Raw genomic sequence first — 23,799 nt, forward strand, 5'->3', positions numbered from 1 at the left:
TTTTCTCAGCTATTGGAATGTAAACCTTACAGCACAGCCCCACCTCCCCTTCCCCGCACACATGTATTTCTCCATCTGCTGGAGAGGCCGCCTTCTCCCTCCTTCCTTGTTTTAATTTTTTTTTTCCTTGGTGGAAAGTTATTATTTCTTCTGTCCCTTGCCAGTTAGTCACATGACCCTAGAAAAAAATGGTTGTTGGGAAAAGGAGGGGGGGGGGGGGGGGGGTTTGCCAGGCAGATAGGGGCAGGCTGAAACAAACCAGGCGGCTGGCAAAAAGATTTGTGACAACTGCAGGAAAAAAATTGTTTTAGACGATGATGACGGTTGCAGTGACAACTCCTTTGACAGTAGCATGTTAACATCAGTAAATATTTAAAAAATTGATCCACTGTCCAAAAATCTTTAGAAAAGCACGATTTAGACACAAGTATGGCAACACTAGGAGTTTCACCGATAAAAGTAAAATCACTCTCAACAGGATCCAAGGTTAAATATGCGAAACGAAAAGTCAGTGAAATTAAATGTAAAATAAAATCAAAGGTTGCACATGTATTGACTCTACCAGAAAATGAGTTAGAATCTGATGATTCAAATTCATCAACGGAAGCTGTACCCACAATAGCACAAAAGGCCCAAGATTTTGACAACCTTGTCAATGCTATTAAAGAGAAGCTCATAATCACCCAAAGTAAGAGAGAAAAAATTAAAATTTTAACTCTGACACCCCAATCATGGTCGAGGAAGAAAACTGCATCAGAATTTAAAGTGACTGAATACATGGTTAGAAAGGCACACCAGTTGCGTCAAACAAGAGGCATTTTGTCTATGCCTGAGCCAAAAGAAGGAAACAAAGTTCATATTGATGTACATTAGAAAATGTCAAAGCTTTTTATGACGATGACGAATTTAGTAGGATCATGCCAGGAACAAAAGATAAAGTTAGTATTGCAATAAATGTCCATATTCAAAAGCATTTAATGCTCTGTAATCTTGAGGAACTGTACTCAGCTTTTAAAAAAATGTACCCTAATGCCAAAATTGGACTATCAAAGTTTTGTGAACTTAGGCCCAATTGGTGTGTAACAGTTAATCAAAGAGGAGTTCATTCAGTATGTGTTTGTTGCATTCATCAAAATCCTGTACTACTTATAAGTCCAATGAATCTGGATAAAATAAAATTGAAGGAATTAACTAAAATGTTAATGTGTGAAGATGTAAAAAGAGAATGCATGTTAAGAATGTGTGATAAATGGCCTAATTCTAACAAATTGGATGATTTACACTTTTAAATGAAAAACTTGAAACCTTGATACCTCATTCTTATATTTCAAAGCAACAATCTGAATACATAAAAAAGAGGAAAGAAAATGTATCCCAAAACGAAGTGCTTTGCTTTATGGATTTTTCTGAAAATTACGGATTTATCCTTGAAGATGAGATTCAAAGTTATCATTGGTCCCATGCATCTTGCACACTACATCCAGTAGTAGTTTATTACAGAGACAATGGTAGCTCCTCTGTTTCACAGCAATCATTTTGCTTTTTATCAGATTACATGAAACATGATGTAAACTTTGTTTATGAAGTACAAAGCAGAATTTGCAGTTACATGAAAGCAAAACAACCAAAAGTAACAACAGTAGAATACATCACAGATGGCTGTGCTGCACAATACAAAAATTTCAAGAGTTTAGTCAATCTTTGTTTACATGAAGCAGATTTTAGTCTAAAATCTTCCTGGACTTTTCATGCCACAAGCCATGGAAAATGTGCTTGCGATGGTATAGGTGGCTCAGTTAAACGATCTGTTACAAGAGCCAACCTCCAAAGACCATATAAAGACCAAATTTGCATACCAGAATAAATGTTTAAGTTTTGTAGCAAACACTTTTCAAAGATAATATTTCATTTCATTAATATAGATAGTGTATAAAATGTAGAACCAAAGTTGACTCGGCGTTTTAGTGAACATAAAACTGTACCTGGCACAAGATCTTTCCATTTTTTCCAACCACTATCTAATACTGTAATGGCAGCAAAACGGATAAGCAGTGACAAAGATTTTTCATCGAGGTATAGTTTATCGCAAAAACTAGAACTTCCAAATTTCCAACCAAATACCTACATAGGTTGTGTGTATGAAGATAAGTGCTTCATTGGACTAATTTTGGAGCTTGATGATGACAATAAAGATGCTTATATCAATTTTATGCACCCTCACTGGCCATCACAGACATTTTTTTGGCCAGAAAACCGAAATTTTGGAAGAGAGGATAAGTGCTGTGTTCCTTTTACAAACATAATTTGCTCCATAGATGTTCAACAATTAAGTGCTCAAGTTGGACAAATGATGTTCAGTCTTTCTAAAAAAAAGTGTTAAAAACATTAATGCTGCCTGGCCAAGGAAATATTAAGTTTCATATCAACAAAAAAGGTAAGCCAAAAAATTAAATAACTTTATTAATACCTATAATTTTTAACACACTTTAACTACCTACTCGACACTTGAATGTTACCTAAAAATCCTAAGTAGTAACCTTTACAAAATTAAAACTATATGATTAGTTTTATTAGCCTATTAGAAAGTATAAGCTATTTATGTGTAATAATAAAATTAATATAATTGTTCTAACTATGGATTTGATAACGATTTACAGCTAACATGCATCTTTTCAGCAATATAATATGCTTTTCCCTTTTTATCGAATGATAACATAAAATATCCATGAATTTTGTTTTATATTATTATAGTACTTTTCATCCTCTTTCAAATAAGACATATCTCAGCCTCATTGGATCAGCCAGAAAAAAGTTATAAACATTTACGGAAATCGCTGTACATATGAAAAAAATTACAGAGCGCCAACTTTAAAGAGTGAAAACAGGGTTTAATATGAGTTAAATGTTATTTTTAACCTGATTTTTGGAACCCTGGTGAAATTTCAAGTAAGAATTGTAAAATTCATTACTTAGTATTAAATAATAACTTCACAATTAGATTTTTACTGAAAAGTGCCTTTTTCATCTTGCACCTCAAATAACAGATCAGTTAAAATGCACCATTTTCTAAAAAACTTATAAAATAATAACTAAAGCGAATTTGGCCAAAATAAAAAATACACGTTGTTATATTTGTTCATAGGTGCTGTGAAAAAATTTTCAACAAAATCTGAGGGGGTGGGGTGTAGACCCCTGGATGATTTGAAATAGATTGACCCTTTATCAAAACGTCCATGGCCTCAGAACTAAATCTACTGAATTTTTTTGATAATTTTTAAAGTTTGCCCATGTCTGCTCTTGTTTATGAATTAACAAAGTGCATTTATGACAGTTTAAATACTTTTATCCCTATGTCAACTGCTCAATTGTCCAAATTCCCTCACTGGTTCTCCAAAGACCTAATTCAAGTATTAAAGTCAAAGAAACATTTTTATAAACAATTTAAAAGAAACAATAACTTATCAGATTACACATATTTTTCATTTTACCGGCAAAAAGTTAAAAAAGTTATCAAAAGAGACAAAATAAATTGGTCATGTTAGATAAACAATAACATCAAGAAATACTGTACCCTAAACATTTTGGCAATATGTAAAAATAATGAAAAATGGTTATCAACCCAATTCATCATTAAATGTTATTGGGGTTGTCTTTGAAGATCCTATTTTAATTTCAAATTGTTTTGCCAAGTATTTTTCTAGTGTGTATGTTTTGCCCAACTCTACACCACTCAGTGTTACAGTGAATCCCATCCTAGATTATATTCCTTTATTTTTCATAGTCTAGTAATATGGGGCATTAAACCCTTAAAACTGACAAAATCAACAGGACCTGACGGTATACCTATTCATTTTAAAAGGATGATCTCTTCTCTTTATGCCTCTGATACAACACTTATTTAATATAAGTTTAAAAACTGAAGTTTTTCACTACAAATGAAAATTGCTAAGGTGAAACCACTACATAAAAACTACAATTTACCAATTATAGGGCCATATCCTTGCTTAATGGTTTTTATAAAAAAAATTATATATATATATATATGTTCAGGCAACTTAATTTTAACCTTAAAAACAGATTATCTGATAATAAATATGGTTTCAGATCCGGGATGTCAACAAAAACAAATTTACTCACCTTTTCAAACCATATATATTTTGAAGTAACAAACAGGGGTCACGTTACGACCTTGCCAAGACATTTGATACTGAGAAATATTCATTATTACTTCAAAAGTTTGAAAAATTTGGTGCTTATGATAAATACGTAGGCTGGCTCACTAATTATCTTAAACACTTTTTGTGTTTCAATAAACAACCATAACCCCTCTTTATTCAAGCTCCCTCTTGTGTCACTCTCAAGGAGGTATTCTATCACCATTATTGTTTAATATCTTTATTAATGATGTTACTCAGGTGTTAAATTATTCCACTGGTCTGTTATTCGCTGATGACCTTAAAATCTATAGGAACATTACTAGTGATTACAATTGTCAGATTCTTCAGCAGGACACTTCTAAAATGAATTGGTATAATTATAATTGGGTTAGTCTTAATAAAGATAAAACACAAGTTATATCAAACACTAAGAAACTATATCCCATTTGGTTTGATTACAAGCTTGAGAATACAATTCAAACAAACATTTATTATATTGAATATCTAGGCATTACACTTGACTCTAAATGATATTTTCATTTACATATTAACTCTTTGGTTTCTAGCTCTCACAGAACCCTAGCTTTGATTAAATACATTACTCACTATGCTTCTGATTTAGACTCTTTACTTACACTTTATTATACATTAGTTAGAACTAAACTTGATTATGGATTCATGATCTGGATCATCTTCTTCTCCAATAGTGATAAACTTGAAAACATACAATCTAAATTCTTCAAAATTATCAATCAAAAGCATATTTCATTTTTACATTTCTTAGTTGAACGCAGAAAGCTACTAGACACTCCCTTTGCCCGTAACTGCCATAGTTCTAAAATAAACTGTTTTAACTTTCTTGAAAACTATAGGATTAGATTATCTTAATTTAATAGTCATTCTCAAATCAAACATTACTTCATAGTCTAAACAATTTCAATAATATTTTATACATATTAATTAATAACTTCAATAACATAGACAAACAGACCAGTCTTTTTGACTGCAAATTAGGCTTAAAAAAAAGTAATTTGTTTACTTAAATAATAAATGTTAACTTGGGTGTAAAAAACTTGGCAGCGGCGGAAATTCACAGTCAGATTTATGATGTTTAAGGTGATAATGCTATTAGTGACAGTAAAGTTCGAAAATGGGTGAGAATATTCAAGGATGCATGATGAATCACATCCTGGCCGACCTTCTCTGATTTCTGAAGATTTAGTTCGTGATGTGAACAACAAAATAAGAGAGGAATGACGATTCACGATTTCAATGTTATCAAGTGAATTTCCACAGGTTTAAGGTCAGTTTTGTACACCACTGTTTTCAATAAACTGAATTATTGAAAATTGTGTTCACGGTGGATTCCAAGACTGCTTTCTGATGATCACAAAACCAAAACATTGGGCTGTGTTTTATCATTTTTGAAATGATACCATTAGGAAGGAGATGAAGTGTAGGACCACATTGTTACAGGAGATGAGACTTGGATGTCTCGCATGACTCCTCAATCCAAGCAACAATCAATGGAATGGTAACACACATAGTGGCATGGGCGTATATGAGGGGGAGGGGGGGGGTTTCAGGGGGTCCAGACCCCCCCCCCCCTTAGCATACGACATAATTAAAATTAGCAGAATATTGATGATGGATAATATAATCTGTGCCACAAAATATGAGCACGCGTCAAAACAATGAACTACCTATATATGCTACGTGGACACTGCGCCTTGCACATCCTGCCTCCCGACTTCTGCGCACCATTCATACTGCGCATGCGCCGCACCCGCCTCCCGCGCGATGCGCTTACTGCGCATGCGCACAACAGTCGAGTCTCGCGACCTTGATAGAACCACGCGCCATCGCCAGCCAACATGTCTACTCTTGAATAAAAATTTATTATGAAATGGCCATCAAACCAAGTATCACTTTTGGATTTTTTGAAAAAAAAAAAAAAGGAAAGAGTGAAATCCCACCTTGAAGAAGAAGACTGACTGCTTGACTGGAAAATCTGTCATTCGAGAAGATTTTCTAGAATTTATCAACGTAGAAGATGTTTCAGCTCAAGCGTTAGCGAAGACTATTATAACACATCTCTTAAGCTATAATTTGGACATGGATAAATTTATTGGGCAAGGGTTTGATGGTGCTGTAGTGATGAGTGGTCGCTTACGAGACGTGAGAACAATTATCGCAGAAAAGTACCCAAAAGCGCAATTCGTACACTGTGTGGCTCACGTTCTGAATTTGGTTCTAGCGCATTCAAGTAAGGTACCTATGATAAGAAACTGTATCGAAACCATAAAAAGGAGAGTAAACTTTTTTTCGTCAATCTCCACTTAGAGACAGTCTTATGAAGAAAATTGCGAATCAAAATAACTCATTCGATGCTTATCTCTCTTTATGAGATGCGATGGACAGAAAAACATGTGGCTGTTGAGAGATTTGCAGAAATGCTTCCAGTAGTACGCACAACACTTGAAACACTTCAGGATTCTGCTAATAGAAATGTCAGCACTGAAGCATACCAACTGCAAACAGCTATGGAAAACAGCCAATTCATAGTGTCATTAGTTGTACTGAGAAAAGTATTTTCATATACAGTAAATCTAAATAAGGCAATGCAAAAGATCAATGTTGATTTGACCAATATTTGCAGTTATGTAAAAACAATAAAAAATACTTTACAAAATATTCGGAATGAAAACGAGTTCGCGATCCTTTTCGAGCAAGCAAAGAATATCAGTTTAAACGACATAAATGTTCCAAGAACGACTGGAAGGCAAACTCAGCGCAGTAACGTTCCAGGAGAAACTGCTGAGATATATTATTGTCGAAATGTATTTTACCCTTTAATTGACCATGTGATTACAAAACTTGATGCACGCTTTAAACCACATGAAAAAACAATAGAAGGGATTCAAATGTTTTTGCCTGAGAAGATCAAGGATCCAGGATAAGCGAAACGCTTAAAAAAATAGCACTATTATTTTTGGGAGAAACTGAGGCAAATAATTTTTCAAGTGAGTATGAAAAATGGCAGAATCATTGGGAACATATGGCGAAAAAACCATCCACCGCACTAGAAAGTCTAGATCAGTGCGAGAATCAATTTTTTCCTACTATAAAAAAGCTGCTCACTATTTTGGCCACACTCCCAGTGTCCACAGCAACCCCAGAAATATATTTTTCAACCCTAAAGAGGTTAAAAAACTACTTGAGAAACAGCATGGGAGATGAACGACTAACTGGGCTTGCGTTGATGAGCGTTCATTGTGACATAGTTTCTGAAGTGGATTCAGATGCAATCATAAATATGTTGGCCATAAGACGTAAAAGGCTAAATTTAATACTTTGAAGTTATCAATTTTTTAAAATTTTACCTCTAATTTATTATTTTATTTTGAAGGCTTTTTTTATGCCAAATGTTTTAATTGATTGTATTTTTTATGTCAAAAAGTTTTATGTTGATCGTGCAATATGGAAATAAATAAAAGCCGAAGCATCACAAACAAAGATAGAATAAAAATACCTATGTAGTTTAAAATAAACAATTGATATACAATATTACGTTTATGTTATCTATCTTCTACTTTGTTACTTTTATTATAGTAAAATAAATTCTTTAAGGACATTACTTACAAATTTTATTTTAATATACTTAAAGTAACTATTGTTTGTATGTAGCTTAATTGTATGTAGCTGAACTAGTGTGTACCCATTTCATGTTTAAGTAATTGTTAAATGACTATGATTTGAGCGTTTAAATTTTTAGCTTTTACCCGCTGACACCCCCCATGTGAAAGCTATTGCTACGGCCGTGCATAGTGGCCAACCAAAGTGAAAGCAAAATAGATCATTTCAGCAAAAATGATCATGGCAACTGTCTTTTGGGATAGGAAAGGGATTTGGTTAGTGAATTTTATGCAGAGAGGCACAAGAATCAATTCAGATGTGTTTTGTGTGACCTTGAGTAAACTCCGGAGTGCTATACAAAACAAGCGGCGTGGCCTACTGTATTCTGGTGTGATGTTGTTCCATGACAAAGCAAGGCCACATGTTTCTGCAAAAACACAAGGTAAAATCATCAGGTCTTTTGGATGGGAACAACTACATCAACCACCTTACAGTCCAGACCTTGCACCCATTGATTTTCACTTGTTTCCTTAATTAAAGGAGTTCCTTGGTGGTCAATGGTTCAATAAAGATGAAGAATAAAATACTGCGGTCATGGATTGGTTTTCTTCACCGGCGGGAGATTAATTTGACGTAGGAATTCAAAAACTTGTGGAGTGGTATGACATGTTTGAACAAAAATGGAAATTTCGTAGAAAAAAGAATTTTTAATATGAAATTTTTTTTTCAGTGATATTACAGTATTTTTCTTCTTATTAAAAAACAGACCTGATTTATACAACAACCTTCGTATTATGGGCCCTCTGTGGCCATAATCGTAATGTGTCATGTTCAAATGGTAAGCGTCATGGGTTCAATCCCAACACTCCGGTATGACAAATATTTTTAAGCCGTGAGTTTGTATCCAAGTGGCTCCGAGTTCATTATATAACATTAGAGGTCCTGTTGTCTAAAGCCTCTGTGAATAACCAGTAAACAAAATAACCTATCATATCAAAGAATTGCACCATTATAATTCCAAAATATAAATTGCAGTCACATCAGAATTTTTACTACTAATGTTAGTCCTGACACATTTTGTCAGCCTTGTGATATGTTGATGTCAGCCAGGGAGTGAGTTACAGTGGAACCTCGTTATTACGAGTACAGGATACTACAAGACCTTCGAAGATATGATAGTTTTGTAATGCACCGTCAGTTTGACTACGTAAATCATACTTAATTTGTCTGATAATTACGAGTATTTCCTTGTTAGCCCTTCCGTAAGTACGAGTGATTTAAATGGCATTTTGAAAAAAAACATTCACGCAGTTAAAACAAAGACTGCTAAAAGAGTGACGAGGAAGTGGCATGACTGGTGACAAGAAACCTGCCTTGTCTCTCGTTCCACTACTTTTCCCAGCAGTCTTGAAGGTGGAAGAGGAGAGGCCGTGGGCGAGATTGTAGTGACTAACAACATGCTCTCTCTGTCTCTTTCTCTCTCTTTCTCTCTCTCTCTTTCACTCTCTAGTGTATCTCTCACTTGAGGTGACGGCTACTTCCCCTCCTTTCTTACTCTTTCCCTCCTTTTCTTTTCCTCATCCCGTTATTTCCCAGCATTGTCCTCTCTCTCTGTACCCTAGGTTGAAGGTTGACATTGAACAAAGGTGCTTGAAAAGGCACATCCGGCAGGGGGTGAAGAAATTTTTCAGCAGCACATGAAGGCTCAAAAAAAAAAGGGGAAAAATGAGGAAAATGCATCAAAGCTGCCATGTTTATGGTGAGACTGGGCACAAATATAATCTAACAAAAAAGTATAAACTGATTACGTTCACCGCTGTGCAAAAGCACCGTAGAATGTGTGTGTATTGATACGTCAGCCAAGGTTCTCCCCTAGTAGCTAGCTCCTGCGCTGGCTTTCGACTATCGGGGGAAATCTAAAAATAACCCAGCCTACACAGGATGGGAACCCTTCGCCCCTCCCTTCTAGCAGACTTCTTCTTGCACTTCCTCTATTTTCCTTTCTCCGCTTCGCTTACCTACCCTCCTTTGCGACGCGACCGTGGCCCCAGCTGCTATCTTAGCTGTGTTCCGTTGCTCCCTCATGTGTCAGACCAATTCATTCCCGATTAAAATGAAAATCATTGCAGATACAAAAAAAATCATACAGACCTTTTCAATTTGTAATTTAATTTGCTACAACTTTTATTCTATACGTGTTTCACTAAAGTGCACCATTTTCAAGTTACGGTGTGAAATTAAGACATTTTTAGAAGGTTCAGGAATCTCAACTTTGATTTCAGTTTTCTATGTTTGGTTATTACGAGTATTCGTAGTTACGAAAACTTTTCCTGGCATTGTCAGCTCTCGTAGTAACGAGGTTCCTCAGTATTACTGTTAATGTGTCAACCAAAATTCTAAAATAATGTCGGCCCATTAACACGTCTAACAAGTAGTTTTTATCATCGACATGTCAATACAAAAAAACTGAATTGTAAAAAGAAACAGTGTACTGTAATACGTACCTCTAATGCTTCAATCATCTTATGCTTTGCCAACAGCTGATTGCGTAAAATAACCACATCTGCTGAACCAGTATTCTGCTTGGGATCAAGAGATTTTATTACACTCTTAGCTTTTTCAATATATTTTCTATACCGCTCTTCAAGACCTTGGATTTCCATTTCTTTTCGTTTTAACATTTCTTGAAGCATTGCTACTTTTTGCTCTGAAAAAATACCACCATGGAGGCACTAATTAAATGAACCTGATACAAAGATACTCACTGATAAATAAACTTTAACTACTTATACTATCCAAACATTCCTGCTTAAAACACTATATTCAAACAAAACTCTTGCTGAAAAAAAGGGCCAAAGAATTTTTATTCTTTTAAGTGATTAAACAATAAAATAATTAAATTTTTAATTGACTGTTAGGGAACTATAAATAAACTTATAAATTATTTATTATTGTCATTAGATTTAAAATGTAATGAGATAAATACATATAAGTGCTAACACTACTGTCATTAAAAAGATTTTGACAATACTAATAGATGTTCATATAGTAGAACCCAGATTTTACATTAAAACTCTTAAAATTTTCCCGTTATTTGCAACATTTTATTTTGGTCTCAATTTAACCTCATTTGACGCAATGCAATTAATTTACATTGATTACAACACCCCTAAAATTTGCTTCCAGCAATTTAAGCTGTTTGTTTATGCTATACCCACATAAATTTGTTATTCCTGCATTTGTCAAAAACATCATACATATGAAGATAACACTTTCGTGTGAAATACCAAATCCCAAATGCAGTTGAGAACACTAGCGCTGTAGGTCTTAGATTTTTCGATGTGCTCTTCAATTAAAAACTGTATTTACAGGCAGCCAACACTGGTCTAATAATGGCAGACTTTGAGAAAATATTAGCATGTGACACTAACGCTACAGTTTATAGAAATTCCGACAGTCCATCAGTAACTTATACATACCGTATTACATAATTTATATTTATCGTATTAATTTTTGTTAACATCCATTAAAAAAAAGTGGTCGGTAGGCAATTTAAATATCAATAAGCAAAAAATTTTGTGTTTTACTGTGAGCAATTAAATGAATTTTTTTCTGTATGTATTTTATTGAGATGGCAGATTGTAAAACATGGAAAACATTTTCAACTGATAAAAAACTAAACATTTTAAAGTGCATGGACAAGCACACAGGTACTGTTTCTCGCTGAGAGGTTAGGCGTGCCTATTTTAACTCTGAACACAATTGTGAAAAATCGCGAAATCATTGAAGGAAATGCAACCCAGTGTGGTGATAAAATACTGTATTTTTATTAACATTCTTAACCTGTAAATGTCTCATGTAACTATGAATTGCTAATTAAAGTATGAAAAAATATATGTACATATACTGTATATGTACACTCTATACAGAATGTAAACACAAAACTTTAATATTAATTATTCTATTTATAGATATGTTTCAGACAGACTTAATCAATAATTATGTATATATCAGAGTATGGTATATCTATGTTAAGATTGTATATCACTCACTGTTCTCTGAGCAAAAAATTCTTTTTCATACATTTTCCTTATTTTACACTTTCCTGCATTTCAAAACATTTTCAGACACCCCCTTGAATAGTGTAAAAAAAAGGGTTCTACTATATTTATGTCTTATGGAACTAAAGGATCTGACAAGCATTTAAGCTGATGGCTATTTTAACATATGAAGAGAAAGCTGACTTACTGCTTTCCACTAATGAAGCGTCTCGCTCCTCTAGCAGCACACTCTTCTGGTCGCGCTCGTGCTGAGCCACACGCACCTGGTCTTGCAGTTCCGTCAGTCTCTGACGAATACCTGTGCTGCCTGGTTCCTGCAGCTCCTCTAACTGACTCTCCAGTTCCAGGATCCGCTGGTTCGTCACCCTGCCATTTCAGCCAAAACAGCTTAGAAATCACTGCTCATTTTCAATCATTGCATTGGATCTGTCTCATGGTGGTTACAATAACAGATTTCATTCGAGCTCACCTGGTATTGATGGCCATATAAAAGCTGGTATTCACCAGAAAACCAGAACCACCCAAGCCTAACGTTTTCAATTTATACAGAACACCAGTATTTTTACTGTTAAATGATTTTTCAGGACAATAACATATTTAAATACATCCTGACTCTATTCTAAATTTTAAACAGTATACATACATAATTGTTTCTTGTTCTTTCTGTATACATTTAATTGCTTTACAACTCATTATTTCCAAGGAACGTCTAACCTAAAACTAAACACACACAACACATTTGCCTCTAGACATAGTTCACTATAAATAAATTTATACTTATAGCACTTATGTCAAAGAAGTTCACAATCAATTAGGTATGTCAAAATTTAATAGAAAAAATACTAGCTTTATAGCACAACAAATGGCATGATTTTTCTTAATTATTTAGCTGGTAAAATTTTCCTAGCTAGTAACCCACCCCTGGAATACATTTTCCAATCCAAAAGTTTGTTTTCTTTACTGTACTTTTAGCAATTACTGTGTTTTCATGTATACTTTATTTAAATAATTAATTTGATTGCAAATATAAGAGTTTATTTGTTTTAAAAAATAATAATAATGAATAGTACAAGTGATGTTTGGAACTTTTTAATCTGAGTACAACATTCAAAAACAAGATATTATGTCTGAAAGCCTTTCGTGTCTCAGGTGGTAAGAACAGCCGGTCCTACTCTACTTCTGATCAAAATCCTCATTTGGAAAGGATGCAACCGCTACAAAACAATAGCGTTGAAGTAAGTGTCTGCCTTTTTAGGAATAAAACTTCATCTGAAGCTCCTGGGCCTTCTGAAGAGGCTCAAGAGCAATCGGCAGAGAATGTCAAACTGAATGAAAATGTCTCAGCACTAAAAACCACAACCAAAACATATCAGAAACGTTTCAGAAAAACATTCCATTTGCCATCTTTGAGAAAATGATAGCAGGAAATAATAACTTTTGATTGGAAAAATGAATTGCACCAACTTTGTCCCTTTCAACTTTGTTGAATCTGAAGGTATAATAAAACTTTTTTTTTTGGGGTTACGTGGTACATTAAAGTAGTAAATCCTATAATTCTGCCCTGAATTTGAAGTTGATTGTTTAATATTGTTATTATATATTGTACTTTATTTATAAATTCATTATAGTTAATTAAAAAATGTGTAATGTTTAGTAACAAAATTATTTTAAACTGTTTAATTTTTTACACAATCTATATTATGCTTGTATGTATGTGTATGTCTTTATACGTGCATTTTTAAAAAATATTAATGTACATATGTCATTTGTTTAGAATTTGATAGTATATGTGTCAAATATATAGTATCAGCCAATTTAAATCTTCTATAACTGTTTGGCTGACACTCAAAACTCACAATAGAGAAAATATACACAGAAAAAACTAACCATCACTTTTGAAAGTTAAATGTTCTACTGATTTGATGTCGAGTTATTACACCTTGCTGTAGGCACTTCATTTGTTATGAAAATTTAATCATGCCAATTTGTTTTATTTTTTTAACTTGTTGGAATAATTACTAATGACGGGTAAACCACATGCAGAGGTACATGGCCAAACAGTTAAGTTTCAGTGGTAAAAAATGATTTATTGCTGAAAACTACAATAATGAATAATTGCATATATCTCGAGATAAAGCTCTCGTTAACTGCACACAAAATCTGCTGGCTCCACCTCGAATATAACACATAAGAATAATCAGTGAGCTTCATGTACAAATATCACAATTTCTATTTGCAGCCATTTTCCAATATTGTCTATGGGTATAGAGGATTCCTAAATCAATTAGTAACCAAACAAGCCATAGCGAGTACCACCAGGAATAATCGGTTGACAGACTACTTTATCGAGTCACAACTCAATAGTATCTGTAAGGTAAAACACTTAAGTAAAATAACTATTTATGTTGTCAACAGACTACACCTGCTAGACAACCTTTGAATGCAAGCAGGAATTATGCTGCTTGTTCACTTCCCAGGACTTGCTGCTTGCCAATCTTCTGGTCTTGTATGCAAGTAGGCTCTCGCACTGCTCAATTGCTCCTCCGGTACGGTAACTTTCTCTGCAGGTGCACGAGTCTCAAACCAGCAACTCCTTGCTCCTTGTTGCTTGTTCACTCAGCCGCAGCAAATGCCCTCAACTGGTTATCATCCACTTAGCGAGTACGCATACACTTGCTCCCTGGCATGAACGTCAAGTAGCTCGCTGCTCCCTTAGCAGGCATTACCTTGGCACTCGCTTCTTTACTTGTGTACTGACTCGGGCTGAGTGTACGAGTGCTCGCCCGCCGAGTAGTCTAATTCGGTGCTTCACTCCCTCCTTGTCTCGTCTGGTGGTTCTGTAGCTGGCAAGGAGTGTCATGAATGCTGGGTTCAGACGACTGCTTCTTGACTACTGCATGCATGGTCTCTCACACACTCTGTATTTATACCTCCCTGAGGCTCCTGATTTCAGGCGCCAAATTAATTTGCTGCACACTAGATGTCTGGCAACTGAGCCACTGCCCAAGTTACATTGCGCTGATATTACACTAGGCAAGTCACAACCCTTCTTACCAGATTTCATGCTTATGAGAGCAACGTAGTGAACAGAATGGAACGGGCATATGCCAGATTAAAAATTTTACCATTGTGTCTTTATTTGGTGGCATACTCTTCTCTATTTCTAGCTATTACTTAATCAACATCTTAAATTTAAGCCCTTTTTTAACTTCTCAGTTACACACAAAATATATATGAATTGTTAAGGTTTCACCAATATGATGAAATATTTGAAACCACAATACAGCAATCCACACAGAATAACTTTCTCCAGGCACATAATTCCTAGCTGTGCAGAGTTGTTAAAGCACAAGCAATAATTTTTTATTGGATGTAGCTACACTGCAGATTTATAGTCATAATTGGCTAATGATGATACCAGGCTTGAAGGGGAGGGGGAAGAGTTAGTTTGAACATTGTATTGTTAAGTACTGGAAAAAATAATTATCATTTTTTCCTCATTCTTCAGAACACTGCTTCTAAAGTACATCTCTTCGATAGGGACGATGCAGCAAAATGGTATGTGCCTATGACTTAGATATTGGTATTGTTGACTGTGATGTTTGCACTTAGCAGCTTGTTCTAAAGAAATCTTTACTTAATGATAAAAATGTCTCTTATTTGTTCAGCAAGGTTAATTATGTGGCTGGAATTTTTGAACATTTAATTCCTGCAAACAAAATTTTCACACAATTTCAACAAGCTAACAGTACTCCACGACATAAATTGAAAAAGGACCAACTTACAAGATGGAATAGTATTGTCTTGTTGAAAAGATTCTAAAGGAATGAGGTACAACAAGCAGTGACTGGAATTTGATTAAGTGAAGGTGTGGAACAGTTCAGAATATTTTTATGGTTATATTTATAAAAATAAGCAATGAAAACACTGTCATCTCTGAAGTCAAACCATTGGTTCATGGTTTTAAGAACCACTTGACTACTTCCAAACTGCTCAAAGAACGCCGATAAACGCAACAAGCATCGGGTTCCCACAAAACGTGCCGATAAACATGTCTGAGTCCTTTTATGCCGCAGTACGGCCCCTTTTACGTAACTCGATCTGAGGCAGGTGCACGCTGCGAAGGTCAGGATGTCGCGAGATAGTATGACACGAGATACCAGGGAGAGGATACGGGTGGAAGGGGGCGCAGACAGGCCGAACGAGCGCGGCGACGCCAAGCACTGCAGCCAAGCGCGATCATAACAATATATATATATATATATATACACACACACACACACACATATACACACACACACAGACACACACACAACTAGTGCTACCAACATGCCGTGCGAGAAATTACTACCACCCTACAACAACATTTTCAGCCAAAATGCTGTTGCTTTTGAATACACAAACATAATAAGTATGGAAGTCTGAATTGTTAACGGTTTCTTACGTACTACAAAAGTTTTTAAATGCAATATGAACAAATTAACTTTCACAAAATATAGCTCACGAGCATACTGTCGTGATTCGACGGGTGGTGAACGTGCTCACGGTCAAGTTTCTCCATCGTAGGCTTTTAACAGCCGTATGTTATTGCGATTGTTACTTTATAAAAAAAAATTCCCGGTTCTAATAAAAATTCCTGGTTGATTCCAGGTATTCCTGGGTTTTTTTTAAAGAAATCCTGGCTATTTCCCGCATTTCCCGATTTCCCAGTTGGCTGGCCACCCTGAGAAGCTAATGATTATTTCCATTCCAATACAATCAGTGATTATTGTTTTAAACACTATCTTTTTATGAATAGAAAAATGTTAACATTACCAAATTATTTCTTCCATCACAAAAATAAACCCCTCAAATTTCAGACTTCCTCTAACGAAACTTCCAGTGGTTCTAGCCATTCAGTTCATCATTTGTATTAAAAACCAAATTCCTGCAAACACCATCTCTGTCACCTGCTGAATAACTTTCCAAATACCTTGAAGAACCAATCTTCGAGCTTGGTGAAGTCCTCTCTCGAACTGGAAAGTATCCCATCATTAGCCAGTCAAAAAGCTAGCACAGAAATACCCCTCAACACCCTGTGGACCTATGACATCAGAGGCTGTTCAGTACGGCTGGTACTCTGTGTACAGAGACGTGAAGTTCTGTCAAATCAGAAAACTTAAGGAAACTGGTTTTTCTGAGCAAAACCTGTAAACTTTTTCCTGAAACTTATTGGGAATGATTCTTCATTACATTTCTATGTGGTTTGGAGCTAGTTTTGATCTTTTACATACTTATTCATGGTTCGTACTCTCTTAGGTCATTAAAAAATGACTTTTAAGGACTTCTAAGGACTTGATTATAGTTTTATTAAGGACCTTTTAGCATTGATCTACAAGTTTTAAAACAAGAATATTCTGCACGTTGGCAAAAAATGTATTAATACAACAAAGAAATCAAGTGGTGTAAGTACTAATTATACATAGTCATGCAGTTTAAAATAGGCATAAACAAACGCCTTGAACTTACCAATTTAAAAATACTTTGCGAACACAAACTTTCTTATATGTTGATCGACTTGATAGTAAAAAAATTATAATACAACATTTACACATTTAACAGTTTTCACCAAAGTGTTCGTAGCTCCATGATAAGACGGCACTAGTGTGAATCAATAGTCAAGTACTTTATATGAAATTAGTTTGAAACCAGGTCTATTTAGTCAGATTTTGCAAGTCACTAATTTTAGTTTTGAGATCACTCAGCTCCTGCTTCTTTACAGAGATTTCTTTCCTAACAGCATTGCACTTGATAAACAGTTCAATATTTCTGGAAGTTTCTGCTTTTTGTGAAAGATTATTAACTGATGTTTCAGATGTGTCAATTTCCTTCTCCAAAAGAACCCTCCTCTTTTTCAAAACTTCAATTTCATCAAACATTTCCTTTCTCTTCTCCTGTGCACTGGCAGCAATTTTCTTGGCACGTTCCTCCTCCAAATGCTGCATATATTTCATTCGGGCAGATGATGCAGACGCCCTCAATTCTTTGGTAATAGGTATGTCATGTATGGTACCACAGTAAGTGATGTAGTCATGTACAGTGCGGCGGGCTACATAAGACGATTCCTTCAGATTTTCAACTTCTAAGGCTTTGTTGATGGAAAAACCTCTTTCCACTGATGCTTGTCCATGTGAGAGAATTAGCAACATTTTAATGACATTCCATACCTTTCCATATGCTGTTCTTAAAAAATAGCCACTAAGGAAGCTGTCAAGACCTTCATTCCTATCATAGTTCAGGAACTCTGATGATGATGGTCCAACAACATTCTCTAGGAAATCATTGAACTGTATTAAAATATCATCACAATCCTCTGCTGCAATCGCTTTCTTTTGTACAAAATATGTAAGAACACACTTCATTTTACGACTACAGCTAGCAGAATCTCTTGCCATTTGCGATGGATCAATACAGGCTGCATTCCTCACAAGTGAATAATTTACAGGACACTTAGCCATCAAACTCTCCAACATAGTCAAAACAAACTTTTGGCACTCATACTTTAGAACCACTACTTGCTTTTCAGTTACCTGTTGTTTAAAGAGTTTCTCTTTCAGAAGTTTATCTCCAACAAACCCTACACTAACATCACTTGCTGAAGCATGGAAACTTTTGCTTGAAAAATCAAACTTGCTCAATTTTTCAACACTAGAAATACGATCAAAATGAGCAGGTTTCAAGACCTTGTACAGTTGAACACACTTTTTTACAAGTTGAAGAACATCCTGTGCGAAGAAGGGTAACAATGGTTTGTCACTCTGGTATTTTTCCAAAAATGGCTTTAGAACTTTTGCCACGGAGAGAAAAAAAATTGAGCTTCACAGTCATCAGGTTATCTTGTGTTGCTCCAGCGACAACACCGAAGGACTTGCATGTCACTTTTGAAAGTACACCTTTTTCAACTTTTCCCACATACTCTGTTACATCATTCCAAACTTCTAATGCCCGTTCAGCTGATGGAACATTTTCCAACCAGCGGCAGCTGCAAAATTTGACTGGCATTTTATGTGTTGTGGATAATTTTTCAAAGTCATCCCTTCGTGCTGGGGCATATTTGAACAAAGAGTAAAGAGATGTCAGAACAGATGAAATACCCCACTCTGTTGCAGATTCGCCCTTTTTGAATGAATTATTCAAAGTGTGAAGCCCACAAGAACCAACATCAATGCACTCAAAATTAAACTCTTTTCTCATGTTTTCCTGCAACAGTTTGAAAAACTTCCAATTAACTGATGGTCCATCCATTGATACCTGAATCAATTTTGATAAATCAAGCTTCTCTGTACATTTGTAAAACGCCTTCAGTAAATCATCAGCTGTGGTATGACCAATGAAAGCTGAAGTAACATAACGTGTTCTCACTGAATTGTCAGTATGCCAGAATCTAATATGGATGTCCATTTGTTTTTGCTGGGTGCTTTTATTCAGTGTTTCGTCAAACAGCAAGACATAGTGACTAGTGTCCTGAAAAGATTTGAATAAAAGTGTCTGGAAATGGGGAGCCAAACCAAAATGACACAAATATGCCACTTTCTTTTCACCGCAAGAGAACTGTCGTGCGACTAAACTGTCTGGAAACATTCTAGCAAAAAGTTGAGATGAATCCTCACAAGACTTGTACGAATAGTTATTACAAATACACTTTAAAGTCCACAAAATTTCTGCATCCAGAACGTCTTTCCCAGTGGTAAACAAATTCAAACTACCACTTGCTTCTGTAGCTGGCTTGCATACACCTGCAGCATTTGAGGTTGAAGAAGTTTGATTAGGTAAGTTCATGGGACTGAAAAACTCTTTTATCGCAACGGTCTTGGTTTTCTCTTCAACTAATGAAGAGTGCTTCGACCCTAATAAAAATTTTTTTCGAAAATACATAAGTTATTTTACATTTATAACAGACATATTAATACAACAAAAAACATTCAATACCAACTACATTGTTTTCAAATAAAATGTTAACCTTATTAATGTACTTCGTTATGCATTGGGTGAAAATAATCCCACCGCACACAAATCCAACAACTTCCAATACCATTCACAAATTCATATTTTCGTTTTTAATTATTTATACATGAAACAATTTAACTTATGTAGACATACAAAAATGTAAGACAACCAAAAAATTTTCATGAAAAACCTATAAAAATACACGCGTCTCACCTGCCATGTGTGCTTTCAAAGCCGATTCGCCCATATTCCCTATATCGAAAACTTTACAGCACAATCGGCATCTTGCCTTGTGCTTGTCTGGGTCACGGGAAAGCCACTTTTTGTACTGCTCTTTTTCGAGCCAAAGTATGTTAAAGACACACTTCCCCGGCATCACGGTCAAGATAAATTCACTAGCAGATAACCTTTCTCACAAGAAAAAACAATCACACCAAGTCAAAACAACGAAACTCCTGCATTTACGCGCCAAAACACTAACACAGCTACTACAGCACGCTCTGTTCAGTAGTTATGAGCACTATAAGCCGGTAAACCGATAATTCCGGTATATTTTGTGCACTAACAAAAGTATTCTGGTACATCGTACGACATTTACTAAGCTATTCGGCCCAATATTTGTACCATAAAAACATAGTCGTACTACCGTTACGTAACATCCAATGCGTAACAAAGGAAAAAGTAACTTCTAAAGTCAACACGACAAACGTAAAAAAGTAAGCACTTTTAAGGGCCCTTAAAAACAGTATTCAAAAATAAGGACTTTTTAAGGACTTCTAAGGACCGTACGAACCCTGTTATTTTAAAACTGCAATACATGTCTATGCACATGAGAAGTATTTTTGTTCTATTCCCAAGTTACTTATGTTTATGTAGTAATTATTCTATATCCTTGACTTTTTTAAAAATTGTTAGGATATACAATTTGCTTGTGTCCAGGAATGATAAAACTGCTTTATCAAACCTAGAGATAAAAATTTCTATGAATTCTCACTTCATGTTGTATCTATATTGGGCATCGGCTGTTCCCGTTAAGAAATACTATATTTTATGGCATACTTTTTGCAGATAGCTTCTGTTTCTAAAACTATACTAAATGCAGGCATCTTTAAAGGTGAGTACAGAAAATATGGTAAATAATGCTAATCACAAATGCCTTGGAAGCAAAGATACATGTTCAAAAAATTTAAGCTGATTTCAGAAAGATAAAAAAACACCTGTATCACAGAAGTCCCTCAATGTCGAAGACATTTCTGACAAACCATAGCAATGTGGTCGCAGTGGTGAAGCACAAACCATTGTGTCTCACTAAGTGAGCCAGGTTTGAATCCTGGTGGGTCTCGATTTGAACTTTTTACAAGTGTAAATTATGGTTAATGTTGCATTGTGTTTGTGGGTTTTCTCAGGGTACCATAAATACCCCCACAAATATTATTCCACCATTGCCACCCCTACCTTATCCATTCTCCAGGTTGGTGGGAAAGGAACAGTTTTGCTACTCAGGTAGTTGCCTCCACTAAACTTTGAGACTTTTTGTATATATGTTTTAACACTAAGTCTCAAGTGAGAAACCACAAGTGGATGTTATTTATTCAAGAAATAATTCTGTTCCTACATGAACACATTATAAAGAAGTTAAAATAACTGCTGTCTAACTGTATTATACGTGTTGGTACTGTGTCTTGAGTGGGAAACACGTGGATGTTATTTAATCTACGTGAACACATGATATGTTGGAGTTTACATACCTGCTATCTAACTGCAGTTTGTTCACTTGCCGATTGGCATCATCTAGGAGACCCAAAGCCACTGCCAGTTGTTCTGCCTCCTGCTCACGCTGATTCTGACGAAGTAACTTGTTCTCATGCTCTAAGCGTGCCAGCTTCTCTCTGGAATTTAAGTCTTTGATAAACATTAAAGCAATAATGCTTTTATAAAAAAATTTAAAAATAAATATCTGATAAAGATGGAGTTTTTATTGGTGATTTTTTCCAGTCGCAGGCTCTCTTGGAAGTTATTTTTCAAATACAACTTCAGCTAGGTGGTAAAAAAACATTCAATTCTTTACATTTAGTGAAACAGATAGCTGGATATTATGTTCCAAGTAATGAGCTCAATGCGATTACTATGGAAGCTGCTCTAAACCTTACACACAAATAAAGGGGTGTAGAATTGTTGCAACTGTCAGCTTGTCTGGCAGAATGTATCTACAGGTCTTTGAAGTGAAATATTAATGTTTCATTACTAAATAATGTTTGCTTGCAAATAGTATACTTTGTTATCAGGTTCTGTATACGTGCCAAATCAAGATTATGTTATTATTTTATTTACATATTAATCATTCTTTGTACAAGCTTTTCTGCAATCAATATTTACAGTAACAACCCTTAATTCAAATATTGCTGTTTAATTTCTAAACTAAGTACAATTTTCTTGTCAACAGAAAAAAATATTGCCTCATCGGGCACCCGCGCTTAGGTGAGTTGTTGGGCATTTTTTGTTAATTTTGTTTAACTCTGTGACCATATGTACACTGAAGATTATCATTTTACTCAGAACATGTTAATATATCAAATACACTTTTATTCTATAAACATAAAGTCTAATGTTTATTAGGAATTTTTTAAAAATTATTTGATATGTACCTATGTGTTGTATTTAAGGGAATTTTAAAAAAAAAATTTGGTTTGTTTATCAATTTAGGTAGAAATTTACTTATGCAATCTGCTAAGAAATATATTCTTTATGTACGTACAGATGTACAGTAGTATGCATACAAAGCAAGGCCATTACTACTAATTACGACCTCAATCCAAAATAAATTTCCACAACTAAAAGGGCTATAGTGTAATGTATGGAATTAAAGTTACGACAATTAGGTGCACAATAATTTTTTCTAAGCATAATTTTTAATAAATAACTATTAAGAATAAATCTTTTTAAAGAGGTAGTGGTTTGATTTCCCTGCAAAAAAAAATTAACTTAACAAGGAACTTAGCAATAATATGCAATTAAAAAAAAAATGTTTTAAAAAAATATCAGCATGTGCACCAAAGTAATATTTTAGAAGCCAATAAAATTTTTAAGTAATTTGTTCTAGTCTATCTGGTAAAATTAAAAATTATAAAATGTTATTTTAGATGTGGAACTAAGACATTTAAAGAATGTAATAATTAAGTACCTACTGCAGCATTATTTACACAATTTCTGATACAAAATTCTAGAATAATGAGATAGAGAATTCAATCACTGCACAGGACTGGCTACAGGAAGACATGCCAGTGTTTCTCGTTCTTTTTTATGTGAAGCAGTAAATACAGTAGGTGGCATCCTTTAGCTGTCATAGAATTTTAAGTATGCACCAGTAGATCACTGTACCAAAAATTATAACAATAATCACCAAGTTTGACACTAGAAATTCTCTATTCAAAAGAAAGAACACCTTGGTTTAATTATAAAGGAATTTTTCCATATTGGTGGTGTTGCATCATTACTGCAAGATTATACTTTTTCATTGAACTTTTATTATGAAATTAAAATTTTTCGAAATTTTTATTTTTCAAAAATGCTATATTTAGTTGATGTGTTACACAAATGCACACACAATTATGTGAAATTAAATTAACACCCACAGAGCTGTATTGAACATACCCTATATGAACATAAACCATTAGTACAAACAAGAACGACTGAACTTCACTTCTAGGTTTTAAATTTTCTGTCTGGCACAATGGAGTTTATCAGACAACTAAACATTGTAATGAAGAATAAACAAAATTTTTTTAAAGTTAAAAACCAAATTGTGTTCATATCTATTGTAATTTTATTACATATCACTTACTTTATTACTTCTTTTATTTTCTATTAAGTTTACCCAGATGTTATTAATTACAACCTGGGCAATTTATGAATGAAAGATGGGAACACCTGTTTCATGTAATTAGCAAAATTTGAATAAC

At 34.6% G+C, this 23,799-nt stretch overlaps 1 protein-coding gene across 2 annotated transcripts in view; it reads right to left on the reverse strand.

Annotated features, from left to right (window-relative positions):
* The window catches only part of LOC134529246 (protein Hook homolog), a 150,661-nt gene that overhangs the window by 36,119 nt on the left and 90,743 nt on the right, over nt 1-23,799 (reverse strand). For both annotated transcript variants that reach the window (XM_063363149.1, XM_063363148.1), the window contains exons 11-13: nt 21,589-21,729; nt 12,042-12,220; nt 10,298-10,500 (exon numbers count right to left, since the gene is read on the reverse strand). In XM_063363149.1, coding sequence (XP_063219219.1) covers nt 10,298-10,500; nt 12,042-12,220; nt 21,589-21,729 — 523 coding nt within the window. The remainder of the gene's footprint in view (nt 1-10,297; nt 10,501-12,041; nt 12,221-21,588; nt 21,730-23,799) is intronic.

This window comes from Bacillus rossius, chromosome 2 (genome assembly GCF_032445375.1).
Source record: "Bacillus rossius redtenbacheri isolate Brsri chromosome 2, Brsri_v3, whole genome shotgun sequence".
NCBI lineage: Eukaryota > Metazoa > Arthropoda > Insecta > Phasmatodea > Bacillidae > Bacillus > Bacillus rossius.